General features: G+C 41.5%; 1 protein-coding gene across 2 annotated transcripts in view; it reads right to left on the bottom strand.

Moving 5' to 3' along the window:
- The window catches only part of LOC118582574 (lymphocyte antigen 75), a 133,667-nt gene that overhangs the window by 92,342 nt on the left and 23,243 nt on the right, over nt 1-18,082 (bottom strand). For both annotated transcript variants that reach the window (XM_036185549.1, XM_036185547.1), the window contains exons 8-14: nt 17,491-17,648; nt 15,598-15,708; nt 14,987-15,075; nt 14,674-14,843; nt 12,249-12,448; nt 10,288-10,430; nt 699-780 (exon numbers count right to left, since the gene is read on the bottom strand). In XM_036185549.1, the coding sequence (XP_036041442.1) occupies nt 699-780; nt 10,288-10,430; nt 12,249-12,448; nt 14,674-14,843; nt 14,987-15,075; nt 15,598-15,708; nt 17,491-17,648 (953 nt within the window). The remainder of the gene's footprint in view (nt 1-698; nt 781-10,287; nt 10,431-12,248; nt 12,449-14,673; nt 14,844-14,986; nt 15,076-15,597; nt 15,709-17,490; nt 17,649-18,082) is intronic.

The following is an 18,082-nucleotide window of genomic DNA, read 5'->3' on the forward strand; positions in this document are numbered from 1 at the left end:
TCCAGACAGCCTATCACATGCCTATCTATGTAAACATATGATTTGATGTATTTATATAAACATCCTAGAAACCACAGATTGTATTTCTCTTTTCGAGACAGGGTCTCGGGTCCCCTGGGCTGTGCAGTGACTTTTAGCTGTAATCCCATCTGCCTATTTTGCCTTTTGTCATTTGTACTTTCAAGTTCATATTCCAGAAATCATTATCCAGACTCTGTCATGGAGATTTCCTGCTACTTTCCCCCTCATAGCTACATAGTTTGGGGTTCTGACATCGAAGTCTTCCATGCGTTTTGAGTTCATTTTCATATGTGATGTGATATGGGTATGCGTGTGGGGTAGACAGTCTTCTTGGCACCACGGATCAAAGGCACTGTCCTTCCTTTGTGTGTGTCCTGGAACTTTTGTCAATAATCAGGTGACCATCAATGCACGGATTTATTTCCTGTTTTCTCTTCTTTTCTATTGATACTAGCATGATAGTTTGATCACTGTAGGCTCCTCAGATCGAATGATGGCGTTTGGTAGAATTATATCTCCAGAGTTGTCTGTCTTTCTCCTGCAGACTGCTTTGGTTAGTCAGGCTCTTCTGCAGTTCCATACAAACTTTAGATGTGGGTGCTTCAAACAACCGACTTACTTGCTTTTGAAGTAAACATTCCTTCCATGTATTTCCCACCATGAAAGTTTGAACTTACCGGTGTACGATCGCTCCACTGCCAAGACCCTTGTAAATCGGGGCTTCTTTTATTGAGACCTATCCACAACCAACGCCGCCCACTGTGTTAAAAGAAGAAAAAAAGGCAGTATTAGAAGTAGAGGACAATACTTGCTAAAAATATTTAGCATTCACATGTTTAAGGTGACTGAGACATGTTTGTGTGCTCAGGGGATCTGGCACCAACCAAAAAGATAACCTCAAGCGATACAAAGAAAGAAACGAAATCGAGCCCTTAGCCCAGAGCAACCATAGAAAAGGCACCAAATGTATAACTAAATTTTAAGTTATTTTCTGTGTCTGAAAGGCAAAATCTACTCTTCTTTGGGGTTTTTAAGTGGAAAATGTGATTATTAAGTATTTACTGCAATGGTTCATATTAGGCAATATTTTCAGATAGAGTCAATGACAATAATGGCAGTTTGCCTTTGTCTCCTTTTTCTAGACTTATTTATGTCCATGAATGCTTTGCCTGTATGTATGTGCACCAGGTGTGTACCTGGTCAAGAGAGGGCATTGGTTCCCCTAGAACTGGAATTATGAATGTTGTGAGCCATGAGGTGGGTGCTGGAAACCAAAGCCACGTCCTCTTGTAAGGACACAAGTATTCTAAACTATGGGTTACCTCTCTAGCTACTTAACTTCTTTTGAGATGGGGGAGGGGGTGTCATGTGGCCCAGGGTGACCTTGAACTCTTTATATGCAGTCAAGGTTGACCTTGAATTTCTCATCCTCTGTCTCCACCTCCTAAGTGCTGGGATTACAGGCATTAGACACCATGTTTCATAAGGTATTGGTGCTTGAACTCGGGCCTTTGTGTAGATACTTTACAAGGTGACTCACATTCCCAGTCCCAACAACTGCATTTTAAAAACAGTGCTTGTCTAGGGGTTAAGGATGTTGCTCAAAGGTAGATCACTTGCCTAGCAAGTACAAGAGTACAAGACCCTGGGTTCCAACACACACACACACACACACACACACACACACACACACACACACACACCTTTATAGCATTATCAAATTTCTTTTCTTTATAAAGCAAAATAGGCTATTTGATTAAAATTTTATTAAAGAAAAACTTAAAATACTTTAATTCCTACTGTCCATTAATTTTAAAGAGAGCAAGTAGTCAAGTTTTTGTTTTTGTTTCAATCTAGGTTTATTCAGGTAGCAAAGAAAATGGCCAGGACAAATTAATGAAATAATCACTTCAATGATCATATTTAAGACTATCAGTCTTATATTTCTATGTAAAAGCACTGAGCTGGGTATAATGATGTCACAGAGAAGCATGAGACCCAATGTCTCTTGTCAAACAGACTATAACACAGCCAATGAAATATCACTACAGACTATGATACATATGAACCCCTGGGAGCTACCAAATGAGGTACATAACATTTAAACATTATAAAACTCCAGCACATGGAGAGGTTACGGTGGGCTGCAGGGTGCAAACACTTTTTGAAGCTGGAGGAAAAAGATAGTCTTCAAAAGATGGATAACATTTCTTTGGAGCCCCAAATCCAAGCGCTAACCATGTTCCAATGGAATGTAGCTAAGTGCCTCACAGATGAACAGATATAAACGGAAGGCAGGAACACACATGGAAATGATCCCCTTCCCTCAAACAAACTTCCACACTAGCAGGGCAACACGTGACAAGTGATCCAGCTGCCAACCTCCCTCTGACTCCAGTTCCTACTGAAAACATCCCCTAAAATTCACTAGACTTTTCATCTTTAATAAGTAGCCAAATTATATTTCTTTAATTTAACTTTGTGCTGGAACATGGTATCAGTGGTATAAGCACAGTATATATGTGCATGCATAGATAGTATATATAATATAATATATATTTCAGAAGAAGTAGGATCTAAATGCAAAAATAATCTGTACTCTTTAGCTCCGTAGAAAATACAGAATATATAGAGTGTACAGTTATAAAGTTGTTGAGAAATATAAACCTGTATATCTTTTTGTTTGTTTGTTTGTTTATTTGTTTGTTTTTCAAGACAGGGTTTCTATGTGTAATAGCTCTAGCTGTCCTGGAACTCACTTAGACCAGGCTGGCCTCGAACTCATAGAGAGCCATCTGCTCCTGACACTCAAGTGCTGGGATTAAATGCGTGCTTTACCACCACCTGGCAAGCATGGATATCTTTATACAATGTTTTAGTAACCTAGAGCACAAACCTAACTTTATACTACCCTCTTATTTTTTAATAAAATCACCAAATGTGGCCATGGCAACACACATCTATAACCCCAGCATTTAGATGCAGAAGCAGAAGGATGGTTGGTGTGAAGCCAGCATGGGTTTTTTAGTCTGTTCCAGTGACAGCAAGACCTTGTCACAAAACCAAACCAAACAGCGAAAACAAACACACGCTTTCCTTTGCTTCAGCATGCCTACTAGCTTAGTGTCAGTCAGTGTTTTCTTACCTGCTCAACTTCAACTTGTCGGACCTGGAGAATGCGAGAATTCTCCTCCTTATATTTTCATTGTTACACTGTTCTATTTAGAGAGAACAGTCACCAATTTGTAGACCAGATAAGCCCAGTAGAGACAATTAATTCCAGTTCAAATTGAGTAGCTATAAGGAAATTGCAATTTCCAGCTATCTATTCAGCTGACAGAGCTTTCTCACAGGCTTCTCACTGCATCACACTTCTCTGTACCATGAGGTCTAGACAGTTTCTATACACAGGTCATCCTTAAGCCAGATTGCTAAGGCAGGGTGGGTTAAGTCTCCTTCCCCAAACTCATATGATGATACAACTATTTCTTCCAAGTCTTTGCTTCTTACATACTTGGGCATGGGAAATTCCCTACATAAGCTCTAGAATACTTATCTTATTTAGTAACAGTTTGTTATTCATTTGGGAAGAAAGACAGAAGATCACCTATTGCCTAGACTCAAGCAGCTACCCCATACCCGCAGCCTCTGCAGAGCTCTGCCCATCCTTCCTAGGCTCCCGGGGACTCTCATCCAGTGTCCTCTTAGCCAGGGCTCCCTGTCCTCCTACTGACAAACTTCTCTAGTTCATTCCTGAGTCCTATGCTAAAGCTCGGAGGGTGGTTTCTTATAGAAAAGCTCGCTCAGTTGTCCGAAATAGCTCTAATCATCACTCCTTTCAGAGAACGAACGCCATTTTAACCCTGAATTTAGTTTCAGCATCATTTCAAGGGATTCCCTAGAGTGTCATAAATACAGAGAATAGTAGGTGCTCCTGGTGTGTGTGCGTTCTGGGGCAGGGGGTTAGAGGAGAAAATAATTTCTTGTTCTGAATTTGACCTTCCTTAGCTGCCGGAAGAATAAGCCAGAAAGCACATCATTCACTGCACACCTCTAGTGCAGAATTCAAGAAGGGTGGAGATAAAAAAAAGTGCCCTGACCATAACTGGGGAGCCAGATCAAAACGAAACCTTTCCATTTCCTTTCCAAACTGCTTCTACTCCACGTGCTAAGCATATGGTAAGGCTATTTATTAGGAGACACCGCACAAAAGGTTAGTAAGTGGAAGTATGTTAAAATTCTGATTTTTTTTTTTGTCCAATTTCCTGCTGCACTTGGTTTCTATGGAAAACAGTATCTCAGCCACGAGCCCAGATAAATACTATTTAATGAGGGCTCTTGGTCTGCAAAGCCTAGATTTCTATCTCAAGCCATTCATTTCTCTTCCCAGGAGGGAGTGTACAGAGCAGCAGTGGCTGTGAACCAGGCTTTCTTCTCTAATCCCAGGGCTGGTTTTGCTCCACAATGGTTTCCCATTGGGATGCCATTAAGAGTTGCAATGATCTAAGAGCCTTAATGAGTCGGTGTATCATGAATCCTTTTTTATTGAAATACAAGCAGAGATCTAGAAGCTGGACTGTGAGAAACAGAGCAGTCACCAGTCTTAACCCCATGGCGTGTGATACAGACTTGTGGATCGTAGGCTTCTTGCTGAGAAGTAATAAAAGCAACACATTTAGGGGTGAGCTTAATAATAATTTTCTACTACAAATGACTCTGCTTCCTCCTTTCCGTTAAATAACTGGGGCAATTTTTAAAGTATGTTCTTCTTCTAAGCACAGCCCAAGCAAACAATTGCTTTATAATGGAGCATTTATTAATTGGATAGAATAGTCTGTGTATACGGCCTTTTGCTAGCTTGTTAGCATTCACATACAAATAAAATAGAGTCCCTACAGGTGAAGGTATTATGGAGTTTTATTTTTTTCTACACTTCCATCTTTTCCATTTTCAATATGCATTACTTTTGTAGACAGAAAAAAATTTAAATAGTTTTTTCTTCGGACAATTTTATGAAAATGTGTATAAGAATGGAAGAAAATGGAAACTATTTCCACAAAACGTTGCCTAGAAGTAATATTTTAAACCGTTTTCATTTTCTTCTTTACTTTTTTATGTACTTTCCAGGTTTTACGTATGAGCTCATATTAGTTTTTAAGGAGGGTGTTCAATAGTGCTAAAAAGGAACAAATCAATAAAAGTAGCCACCTTTCACACAGCTTTCTCTCATGTAATCCACTCTGCCCACTGATGTTCTTAATAGCTATTTCTACCACACAGGGCTATGACATTTTTCTATTAATTGGCCTCTCAAATATCTGCAGATATATTGCTCAGCACTTGTCCATGGCTTCCTGCTCCAATCGGAGATAATAACTCCTTGCAAAGAATTGTGAGTTTGTTCTGTAAATATTTTCTAAGAATGCTTCACCTAGATAGTATGATTGTGTGTGTGTGTGTGTGTGTGTGTGTGTGTGTGTGTGTGAGTGTGTGTGCTCATGATGAGTTTGAAGCTCATGATCTTATTAGGTTGCCTTGTTAAAATTCCCAACTTCAGCTAAGATTGGCAGTGTATTTCAAAGGCCATGCCCCAGAGGCAGCTATTACAAGGACCCTTTGATTCTATGGTATACTAAAGGCGTTGGTTTCTGCTCAATGTTATAAACAGGGTTATCAGCCAAATTTAGAAGTTTGTTAATGAGCAAGACCTCAGAAATGGGCTTTTTTTGTTGGTGAAACAAATTACTCAAGATACAAGGACTGGCTAAGATACTCAGGAGCCTTACCTTTCATTAAAAGGTATTTTCCAGTGACCTGCATCTTTAGAAATGGCACCTACAGTCCCTACGTGGCCCCAGGGCTAGGTGCTAGGTCAGGTGACTATGACAGCCTGATAGAAATGATCATAGGAACAAAATTCTGTCCTTGTTCCATCTACCTCAAGTGAGCCTGCAACACAGCTCAAAATGCTCCAAGACAGACTGCTGGGATGAGGCTTTCAAGCTTCCGAGGTAGACGGTCTGGAATGTGGCTGCTTCAACATATGTCTGTGTAACAAATGACTGCAAGCACAGAAGGCTTTGATCTGAAATTGTAATCACTATACTCTACTCTCAAGCCTATGAGGAAACAGCCAAGACTCCCTTCAAAAAGAATCTAAGGATAAGTATATCCAAATTGGCTTAGGCCTAATACAAGATGATGAAGTCTAGAACACCTGAAATCCTACAACAAATGCTCCACACACAGACAATTATAAAATCTAGGTATTGTATTTTATATCAATACTCAAGTACAGTATTGTTTCAGACAACTAATGTATCCAGCCTGGGCTACATGAGACTCTTGTCTCAAAAGAAAAATGAGGAGGGCTAGGGCATAGCTCAATGGTAGAATGCTTGTCTTGCATTCATGAGAATCAGGGTTCAATCCTCAGATTCCCTATGTAGCCAAGAATGATCTTGAACTCTTGATCCTCTTGCCTCCACATCTGTGGGAGACCAGCTGGAGACCGGCTCCCACATTTTACCCCAGGGTGCTCTTGAGGAGAGAGGGATAAGAGATTTAGATAGGAGGATGGAGGGGAGAGAAAGAGATAGAAACACAGGAGAGCCTCGCTCGGGAGGGCCCGGATCATTATCCACCGCCCCTTATGTCTCTTTTAAAGGGCTATTTATGGGATTGCCAAGGGGTGGACCAAAGAGCTCCCCCCCAGCACAGCCAAGTGCAGACCTTTCCAATCACCTAGAAACCATGCACATGGTCAAGCAATCCTCTAATGCAGCTCTGCTGGGGAAAGCATGCTCAGATCTCACTAGGAAACCTTTGTGAGCCTCCACACACATCCCTAGGCTAGGATTGACTACAGGAGTGTGCCATCATGCCTACCTTAATAAGAAAATATAGAGTGTTTATGATTCACTATGATAAAGCAAACCTGTAAAATATAGTAAAATTTTTTCTAGCAGAGTATTTAAAAAAATCACTCAAAATCTTGCTTGCTAGATGTAATACCCATTGTTTATGTATTTTGAAGTCTAGTTTTCAGTGTGAGAAGCATATCTTTAAATTTTTATAATTTTCCTTTTTATTCACTTAAAACAATATGTTTACATGTAACATTTTCTATCTTAATATATATTAAATTACAAAATAGCTCAACAATGATAGTAATAGACATCCTTACCTGTTGCTTTTATGAGAATGCATTTCAAAAATGCTCCCTCATTAATTATGACAGATAGTGAATTGAGCATTATATTTCTAATGTAATAAGCATTTATATGTTAATTAAACACATCTAACATGTGACATATTTATATGTTAAGACAGAAATTAATTACAAATTTTTCTAGATGCAGTTTCAGATCACTGCTGTGGTAATAATGCTTTTGGACACTGGTTTAATAAAATGCTGATTGGCCAGTAGCCAGGCAGAAAGTATAGGTGGGATAAGCAGACAAGGAGAATTCTGGGGAGAGGAAGAGCAGAAACAGGAGACACTGCCAGCTGCTGCCATGAGAAGCAAGACGTTAAAGTACAGGTAAGCCATGAGCCACGTGGCAAAGTATAGATGTATAGAAATGGGTTAACTTTAGATATAAGAACTAGATAGCAAGTAGCCTGCCACGGCCACAGTTTAAAAATAGTATTAGCCTGTGTGTGTTTATTTGGGTCCAAGCGGCTGCCCAACCAGTGGGTGAAAGAGATTTGTCCTGACTGCAGGCCAGGCGGGACACAGGAAAACTTTCAAGTACAGATCATACAATCTCTAGCTTTGGTCATTAACTCTTTCGTTATTTGAGTTAACATGGGACAACCACACAGATAGCACAGGCAAGTAAAAAGGACCAAAACATAATGAGCCAAGGACATGGCAAACCAAGTGATGCCTGTGTCGGTGAGTCACTGTTCAGCAATTGTACATAAAATGTCACCACTTCCTTTAACCTTTAGAGAGAAGGACTATTACTGAAATGCACCATTTTAAAGCATGTTGTGCTTCCTTCCACCCAGAATGGAAACACCATAATCTCGAGGCTGGACAAACACTAATGCCAGATTTGTCTCGGGTGTGTGTGTGTGTGTGTTTAGCAAAATAGGATCGGATTTCATTATTGAATAAATTTGTAGACTTGTACTTAATCAAAATTGATAATGTACAAATTGGGCCATTGCCAACTTTATGCTAGATTAATCTTTCGTTATTTCATTTCTATAATTCTCTACATGGACATTGTACAGCTTTCTTCCCCTCCTACATCTGATTTATGGACATATACTTTTAAACTCTACTGAATGTTAAATTTTTAATATTTATAAGATCTGTTTCTAAAATATGGATTCCAGATAAAATAATTTATTATGCCTTCCTATTTTTTCACAACTATTTTGTTTCTGCATTCCAGTTTTTATTCAGAAAGTGTCTAAAGCCTGATATTTATTAAAGTATTCCTTTTAAGATTAAAAAAAAGAAAAACAACTCTGTGTGGGTGGATGGGAGAGGAGCGGATCTGTGCCATGGTGCCTGTGTGTGTGTGTTAGAGGATGATTTTCAAGACTCAGTTCTTTTGTTTGATCCTGGTGAGGCAGGGTCTTTCTTGTTTCTGGTACATCCATATTCTGGACTAGCTGGCCCACAAGCTCCCAGGCATTTCTGGTTTCCACCTTCCATCTCACCACAGGAGAGCTGTGATGTGCCATGGCATCTGGCTTCCGGGCTGGCACTCAAATCATCAGGCATGAGTGGTAAGTGCCTTCACCTGCTGAGGCGTCTCCACAGCCCCTGAAGCCCGCCATTAGGACAGTTTTCTCTGTTAAGATTTAGGGTAGTTTTGTTCTGTTCTTGTAATGACATACATTAACTATCAAGACTTTGGATTTCACCATATCCTTTTACAATAAACTACTTATTCTATGTGTCCTTGCTTTTTTAAATGTACATCTGAGCTAGGACATGTTTGTGACGTGTTTTTTCAAAGGATGCAATACACATTGTTCAGATCAATCTTTCAAAAATGAAGTTAACTGGGAGCTAAACAGATTGCCAGCATCTCCTACTGTAATAATGCTTTAGATGCCAGTTTTCACATATCTTTTATATTTAATGATGTCCAAAAGAACAAGGCTAGTTAGATCATCCTCATTTTTCTCGTAAACTTTTATTTTGAGGAAAGGGTTTTTTTGTTGGATTCAGAATAGTAGAGAAAATATTCACTAGGATATATTTATGTGTTTTTTTAAAAGTCATTTATCCTAGTACACCTTGATTAAACAAACAAACAAACAAAAAACAAAACAAAACAAAAAAACCCACCTTGTAGTCTTCAGAAACGTGAGGAAGAAGTGCTTTTGATGCGTTGAAGCCTCTAATTCCTGTGATTGTACTGAAAGCTTCAGCTGACCTACATTTGTCTGAAGGACCCCAGGGACATTAGAGGAGCCTTCCACACAAACATCACTGCCAGACTGTACCCACTTTGATAACTTCTCAGTGTCTTTCAGACTGTCCTTACTGCATGTGGCTTTCCACAGGGGCAGCAGTAGCAGCTTTCTAACTAGTTGCTGGAGACTATCTACAGACCTGCTCTTCATATTCTTACTATTTTTCATTTCTGGAGAAAGGAACTTAGGGCCTCACAGATGTTAGGTGAGCACGCTGCTACCGATCCATGCCCTAGCCTTGCCTGTGCGATTGTACACATGTGTGTTTACAGGAACACAGGTGGTTCATAACAATTAACTTCTTCACAACTGAAATTATTTGGAGACTAACTTCGATCAAACTTCTTCCCTGATTAGCAAGGCTGTTACATTTTCAGACAATCCCACTTCCCATTGCGTGGCTCTTTCCTCCTCAGCTGTCCACTCTGTTCTCATACCTTTGTTTCTATTTTGTGTTCTCTGGCTTCTATTTTTATCTGACTGTTCAAAACACTGTCTGCCTTCTAAGACTCAGCCTCCCTCATAACATTTGCCCTGATCGCGCCAGAAACACTCCCTCCCCCTCTGGCTCCTTCCCAAGGCTCTCCTTATCTTTGCCCTATATTTTTGCCACACTTTTCTCAACCTGGATGTTGGTATTGTACACAAAGGGTGAGGACTCCACCTTGGTCAGCTTTGAATCTCTTACGTACTTTGCAATAAGGTTGCTTGATGCTGCTTGTGTGTCAAGCATGGGTGGCTTTTTATATGCTGAATCACAACAACCTAAATACCTAGAAGACATCAGGCTTAGGTCAGAAACACTCCTTCTAGAAGTATCACCTGAACAGATCTGTTAACAAGCGAACGAAGTCCTTTATTTCATCCGTATGGCTGAAGCTGGGTAGGTGTGCTCCAAGCGCTTGGCAGAATCTTTCAGCTTCTTCCCAGTTCCTCTTTCTTACTGTTCTTTCTATATGGAACACCTTAATGAAAATAGAATATTGTTCTTCTGGAATGATCACAAAATATTTGCAGTTTTTTTTTTTTTAACCAATTGCAGTCAAAGGTGTGGGTCCCCGACATGAATTCTTTCAGGTGTAATGGAAACATAACTAAATGCATATACAGCAAACAGGCAAGTCCTGCCTGCAGTGAACTAAAGGCCCACAGTGATGGCCACTGTCACAAGGTGAGTGGCCTTCCCCAGCCAGGCTGGAGAACTGCTCCAACAAGTACATTCCTAGGACCTTGAAGAGAAAGTGCACCATGGTCAAGGCTGAACAGGGTACACAGGAACACTCTGAAAGCAGCCTTCTGTGAAGAAATGTGCCAACAGCATAATTCTGAGCATCAAACACAGAAGCCTGCGGAAGAACAGGGCTCTTTTTCTGATAAAAAATAATCAAAGAACTATCTATATGGGTATGTGAACATCGACAGACGGTGCCAAATCAAAGCCTGGCACTTTTGACTGTTTCTTTGATTTGTGATGATTAACTCTATGCCAAAAGAGCCCTCCCTATTTCAAAGAAGAGGAAGAAGCAGGGGAGCAGGCAGAGAGTGTGGAACCACAGTTGTCTGATTGCTGCCCTATAACATTCCTCTAGCCAGGACTCCAGGTGGAAGGAGCATGCTTCTCTCCACCTTTAAAAGGGACTTGGCCATGAAGTGTGCTGAGGTTAGTGGCCCTGAAGTAACAGAGGTCTGAAATGCACCAACTTGGTTGGCCTTGCTTTCTTGGGCTCCCGGAATTTACTATGAGAAAAACAATCTAATAGCTGCCACCCCTTTGCCTGAGCCCCAGAGTGAAGGGTAACAGACACCAGGTCACAGTAGAGCTACAGCCCAGTAGAGCTGACTATTAACAGCTGGCAGAATTCACAGCCGAGCAGTCAAACCCTAACTGAGTCAGACATCTAGAAGTACGAAACTAAATGTAATTACCATGGGGTTTAGGAAGGATGTTGAATGGTTTGGTTATGGAACTAGACAAATGTTACAGATTGTGGTAGTTTGGAAGTAATTGGGCCCCATAATCTCATAGGGAGTGGTGCCATTAGGAGGTGTGGCTTTGTTGGAGTGGGTATGGCGTCATTGGAGGAAGTGTGCCTCTGTGGGGGTGGGCTTTGAGGATTCTGATGCTCAGGATACCATCCAGTATCTCAGTACATTTCCCATGGCCTGCAAGATAGGATTCTCAGCCACCTCTCCAGCACTGTGTCTGCCTGCACACTGCCATGCTCTCCACCATGACGATAATGGACTGAACCTCTGAAATGGTAAGCAAGCCACCTCAATTTAAATGTTTTCTTTATGAGGGTTGCCATGGTCTTGGTGTCTCTTCACAGCATGAAAACCCTAAGACACAGACCCCAAATTATTATTTTTTAACACAATAAGAACTGGTTCTCATTAGATAATGAAGGAATTTTAAGAGTCTCGTGTTCTACTGACTAAGCTAGCTGGGTGTCTTACAAAATTTTTAATCCAATAAGAAGAGTTGGGGACCTATGAGAATCCTACACATGATGTCGGCATGCTGCAGGTCACTCAGCTTCTCAGGAGGAAAGAACCATGGGAAAAAGGTCACTCTGGCTTTGGTCTTACTTTTGAGGGCAGGACATGGGTAGGGTACAGGTTGATGCCAGAGTTCCATGATGCTTTTCTAAGGACCCTACACTCCCAAACACTTGTATTAGGTTCTGCATGCTCAAAAGGAGGAACATCATTTGTACAAGAACAAGAACCAGGATAGGAGAAGAATGACTCCATTGAAGGACTGAATGGAAATGCAGCTTTACCTTATAACAAGAAAGACTGGAGGGGAAAGTGAGCCATCCTTGAGGACAGGGGGCATCGGGCTTTGGAACTGCTTCCTTGGGCTCCTGGGGTCCCCTCATTTTCTTGCATATTGAAAGTGCTCTGAAGCTTTTGCAGTTTTTCACTTCCCACCTGCCAAGAGTCCTTCCGGTAGACATAGCCACACACCCACCTGGAGATGCTGGGGGAAAGTCAATAAAAAATTAAAACTTCCAAAGAACAGCCAGGCGGTGGTGGCGCATGCCTTTAATCCCAGCACTTGAGAGGCAGAGGCAGGCGGATCTCTGTGTTCGAGGCCAGCCTGGTCTACAGAGGGAGTTCCAGGATAGCCAAGGCTACACAGAAATATCCTATCTCTAAAAACTAAAATCTAAACAAAACAAACAAACAAACAAACAAACAAACAAACAAAGACAAGTTCTTGCTATGTAATCCAGGCTGGCCTCAAGTTTGGGGTCTTCCTGCCTCAGCCCTAAGTGCCTAGATTACAGGCATTTGTCAGCAAGATGTCCATATCCTACTTGTTAGAATATGTCTACCTTATCTGATATTTAACCAGGATTAGCATCTATATTCTACCTTCTCTAAGTAAAAAGATAATTTTGTTATTATTAATGCTACTCACACTGATAGTCATGATCATGAGATTTTTTTTTTGTTTTTGTGTGTGTGTGTGTAGATTCTCTCTTTAAAATACTGTGTCCTATTATGAGATCACACAGTCCAGTTTCCATGTTCTAGAAAAATATCTTAATGATCACATTATATAAGATCATGTAAAAATATCGAACATTTAAAGAAAGGGAAGTGGAGGGACTCAGGACCTTCAGCTCACTCAAAGCCCAATCTAAACTGCGCTGGCTTGAAGTCAGAGGTCTCGATTTTATTAATTCAACAACCAGGAATACTTCGTTAATAAGTCCCTGAAGCCTCTATTTTCTCAGCTCTAAAGTCAGATGGGATTTCTCAGGTCCTTCTACATCAAATCCTGGTTTCCAAGGCAAATTGTGGTCAATGCTTTTGAAATAAATGCTACTTTATACTGCTTTCCTAAGGATGAAGTTAGGTGACAGATAAAAATGTAAAATACTTCACAGGAAACATCTAGGTTTTATTTGAGACTTACATTTAAAAAACAAGATGGAAAAACAAAACCTCACCCCCCAACACACCAAAAAAACAAAAAAGCACCCACTCACTCACCCAACCAACCAAACAACCAAACAACCAAACAACCAAACAAACAAAACAAAACAAAACAAAAACAAAACCCAAAACAAAGTAAAACAGCCCAGCCCTCATACTTCTGCCGCTGGCTCTAGGTTCTCCGACCCTGGCTTTGGAAAGCACTGGACTTGATGTCCAGGACAGCGGCACTGTTTCTGACTTCACAGCCTCCAGTTCTGAAGATCCCCAACTCCCTTAGACCCAGACACAGGTGGCAGGTGTATAGGGAGGGATGCTGTGTTTCATCCCTTCCCGGTCTACGACTCTGTTTCAAATGAAGCCATATTTCTATAATACCACCAGTTTTCTTACATTGCAGTTGGTATTCTTTTGTTGGTACCCTTTAAATCTCTAAAGCTGAAACAGCAGAGATGGTCCCTCCCTCTCTCCAACCTTGTCAGGAGGTAGGTGTCATACTGTGGTGCCCAGGCCATAGGGCTCCAGGCAGAACTCACTAACGTTGTTACTTCTGTTTTAAACATAGATTGCTCATATGTGTGTGTATGTGTGTGTGTGTGTGTGTGTGTGTGTGTGTGTGTGTGTGTGTACTGAGTCTGCGCCCTTTTGTTTTTCTCTATAGGCTATATAGCTCTGGCTGTCCTGGAACTCACTATGTAGAACTCACAAATATCTACTTGCCTCTTCGTTCTGAGGGGTGGGATCAAAGGTGTGCATACCACGTCCAGCTGAGCCTGTGCCTTCTCTTTCTCTCTCTCTTTTCTCCTTCTCTTTGAATGTTCTGCCCTCACCTCATCACGACAACCAGCGGCGTGTGTGTGATAATCTTTAACGAGTTAGCATTTAGAATAGTTAGGAATCCCAAGCTTGAGAATGGTGTCTGCTTCCTCAAGTGCTCCACTCCACCTTTCACCTTAGAACAGCGAGCTTTTGGGGAAATCGTAAGCTCAGAACCACAGGTGGACCTGGCACAGTGCTAAGTCATGGCCTCCTGTGACTCACTCCTGGGGCTGGCTGTCTCTGCCCCTAGTGCCACACAGCCTGCTAGCTGTCTATGTCTCCTGGGAAACCTGAATAGACAGACGCAAGCAAGCTTTGCAGACTGGGTAGAGAGCATCTGCAAATCTGGTGCCACGTGAAAGCTTTGGGCTCAGCGCTATACCAACTCCCTCCTTGTAAGCTCTGTCCCGAGGCGTTGTCAACCCTTTATAAAACACTCACCTGGTTCAAGAAAATTCCAGTTGGAAAAGGTCATAGCCTGCTTTACTCCACCAGTGATGGCCCAACTGTACTCTCCGCGGGCATCGGCATCTCTCAGGCCCGTCCAGAAGTACTTCTGAAGGGACTTGTCATACTTCTTCATCATATCATTCAAGTATTCTTGTTCAAATCTACAAAAGATGAACCAATCTAGCAAATGTCGCACAGTTTTTGAAATAACACTGCCTCCCCTGCCCTTCCCCTGCCACCTTAGGGAATTGTTTAGGGAAACTCAGTTAAAAGTTTTCTAGGATATGTGTATTGATGGTCACACCTGCTAGTGATGGTCAGATTGCAGTTCGTTCCAAAAGGGACCTCCTTCTCGTAAATTTTGTAACAGGTTTCTCCATGTCTCTTCCAGCCCTAAATTAAAAGAGGAATATCATCACAGTGTTTGAAACTTAATGATGTCCCCCTCAAACAAGCGGGATCCTGTTACTTTGACAAAATCATCAACATGAGGAAGGGGTGGACCTGATTATTCACTTGATGAGGGAGGACATGATTATTCACTTGATAAGGGTGGATCAGTTTCACAGGTCTACATGACTGAGAGGTGGCATAATTTTCTTTGTCCTTTGTACCTGACACACCCCATTGCAGCTGTTAGTTGAATTATTTTTCAGTAAGAGTATTGTCATTGGAGGAAATCGAACCATCAATAGTAGTCATATTTGCATGTTTATAGAAATTCATAAATAGGTAAATCTTTCTTTCTGTAAGAAAGCCAATGTGTTAGGATTCTCTTCTTTCTCGCTTTTTCTCAAATAAATGAAGAGAAACCAGTACTTTTACTTGGCAAGTTTGAATTGGTTAAACTTCAACGTCATCTTTAAGCAAGAAAGGATAATTCCACTTAGGGAAATTCACGCAGGGATTACTTACCTCATCTGGAGGACACAGTTTATCAGACTTTGTATCAGTGGTTATTTCTCCTTTTTTCTTACATACATATCTGAGTTTCTTTTCACAGGACTGGACTTTCCACTGACCTAACTTTTAAAGAAGAAAAAAAATACTTCTTACCAAAGGAAACATTTGTCAAATACTCAGAATTAAATCACAATAACTCTGGGAGGCCAGGAAAAGCAATGGCTCAGCCTGTCATCCCCAGGTCACAGCGAGCACAAAAATCCCTCTCTTAGAAGTGTGCCAATAAAACCTTACTGAAGGACAGTTAGTCAGAAAGTTGAGTAGAGAAAAGCCCCTCTGTAGTAGAGTATTATTTTAAGTGTGTTCCTTTTGTTTATGTTGCATTTGTTGAACTCTGTGAAGCTGTGTTACTGTGCCTGTCTAAAACACCTGATGCTCTAATGAAGAACTGGCCAATAGCAAGGCAGGAGAAAGGATAGGCAGGGCTGGCAGGCAGAGAGAATATATAGAGGGAGAAATCTGGAAAGAAGGAGCCAGAGAAGAAGGAGGATTCCAGGGGCCAGCCACTTAGCTAGCTACACAGCAAGCCATACGATTACAGAAGTTAGAGAACGGGAAAAGTCCAGAGGCAAAAGATAGATGGGATAAGTTAAGATAAGGAAAGGTGGCTAGAAACTAAGCCAAGCTAAGGCTGGGCATTCATAAGTGATAGTAAACCTCCACGTGTGACTTATTTGGGATAGGATGGCAGGCCCCTGAAAAGAGTGAAATACCACCAAACACTGCCAGCGTCTGGTCGCTTCCCAGTGACCTGGCTGCAGTTAGTTCACAGAGCAAGTCTTTGGGAAGCATCAGCCAATGTCTGCTCACATTTCCTCATCTGCGTAAGGATGATGGTGACTGTGGGGTCTACTACTCAAGAAGTCGAAGGTGGAAAATTTCTCTTAATTCTACTCCGACATAGATGTCAAAATTGTCTCTTTAAGTATGCTACATAAGATACTTGGCCGAACTAAGCCACATTGCTTCTTGAAATGAAATGTTAGTGGCTCAGCTGTAGCGAGGGTCAGCTTTGAACTCAGCTATGCCTTCTGTTCACTTGTCGCTTCCACTTTTTGACAATGTTTTTTGAGACATCTTGGCTTTTAAAGTAGGCCACCAAGTGTGACACCTTCTAAAACACATCCTCCTGACTGAAACAGTTCTAAATACGAACACAATTTGTTGCTTCCATTTAAAGTCTAGATGTCTGGGTGACAGTCACCCTGAATGCCAGGAGAGAGCTGCCTAGAGGAAAGCAATCGAAAAAGTTAAAGGAGGTGCTTGAGTCCTCCAGACAAGACACAGCCTAGTTTAGGCTCCTCACCAGAGCATGTTCAATGAGTGATTAGCAAGCCGTACATCTCAGGAAAAGAGTTTTCTGGACAAATCTAACCTAACACTTTATATAAATTAAAAAATTAAAATATTGAAAACCATATGAAATTGAAATATTGAATAGTGTTTTCCAATTAGCCTCAAATTATGACTAATTTGAAACTTAATCATAACATGGAAGGAACCTTCCAGGCTACCCTGTGGCTACTTGCCAAATGTCCATCATAGTGAGAGAAAGGCTGATGGAGACTCAGACCCTCGAAGAAGGCAGGTTATTTGAGACAGCCTGACACAGAGTTCCAAAGTGTCTGTGTATCTTTTCTAGACTGCAGGGAGGCGCAGACAGACAGCAGGCTGCTTACTCAGCAGCTGCCTTTGTTTACCCTCCACTCACCGGCTATCAGAATGATACTCTACAGGATTTTACCTTTTCCCTCCCAGCTTGCACACAAATCCCGTTCCCAGCACAATGTTATTATTATTAGCTCTAACAAGAAGACTATAAATAAGCCACGGGAGGTGTCCTACCTTTCCTAAATAGGAAACGCAGTTGGGAGTCTTATTGTAGGGAACACTGGGCTCATTCTCGTTCCAGTACGTTAGCGTGACTTCCGTACCATCTGACCACTGGAACAAAGTGGGGCTGTTTATGTTCTTAAGGCCTGTCCACAGTTCTTCTCTGACATCTAAAAGAAAAGTCTTTTATTTGTTTGGTTTTGCTCCGTTGTATGTTATAATATATAGGTTACTGATTTTTACGTGCTGATAATGTCTTTTTAAGAGCTTCCTGGTATTCTTTTGGTCGCCCAGGTTGAGAACGTTGAGGAGCAGGCAGGGTGGTGGGTCTTGAAGGCCTGTAATGTCACTCATGGAGGCAAAGTACATGGAGAGAGGGGCTGCACTGGGGTCAGCCAGCCGCGTGTGTCTGAGATCTACGGTACAAACTGCTTTCTGGGTGTTAGTGAAACTCTACAAATACAACCACAGGTATTCTAATTAGGAATAGTGCGCGTCCGCTGCTGCCCTGACGTGACTGACTACTGACTTCACATGGGAAACCATTAGCACCATGCGGACCCAGAACAGGGACCTCCGCGGCCTGAATCCAGGAAGAGGGCGG

The sequence above is a fragment of the Onychomys torridus genome, chromosome 4 (assembly GCF_903995425.1).
Source record: "Onychomys torridus chromosome 4, mOncTor1.1, whole genome shotgun sequence".
Lineage (NCBI taxonomy): Eukaryota > Metazoa > Chordata > Mammalia > Rodentia > Cricetidae > Onychomys > Onychomys torridus.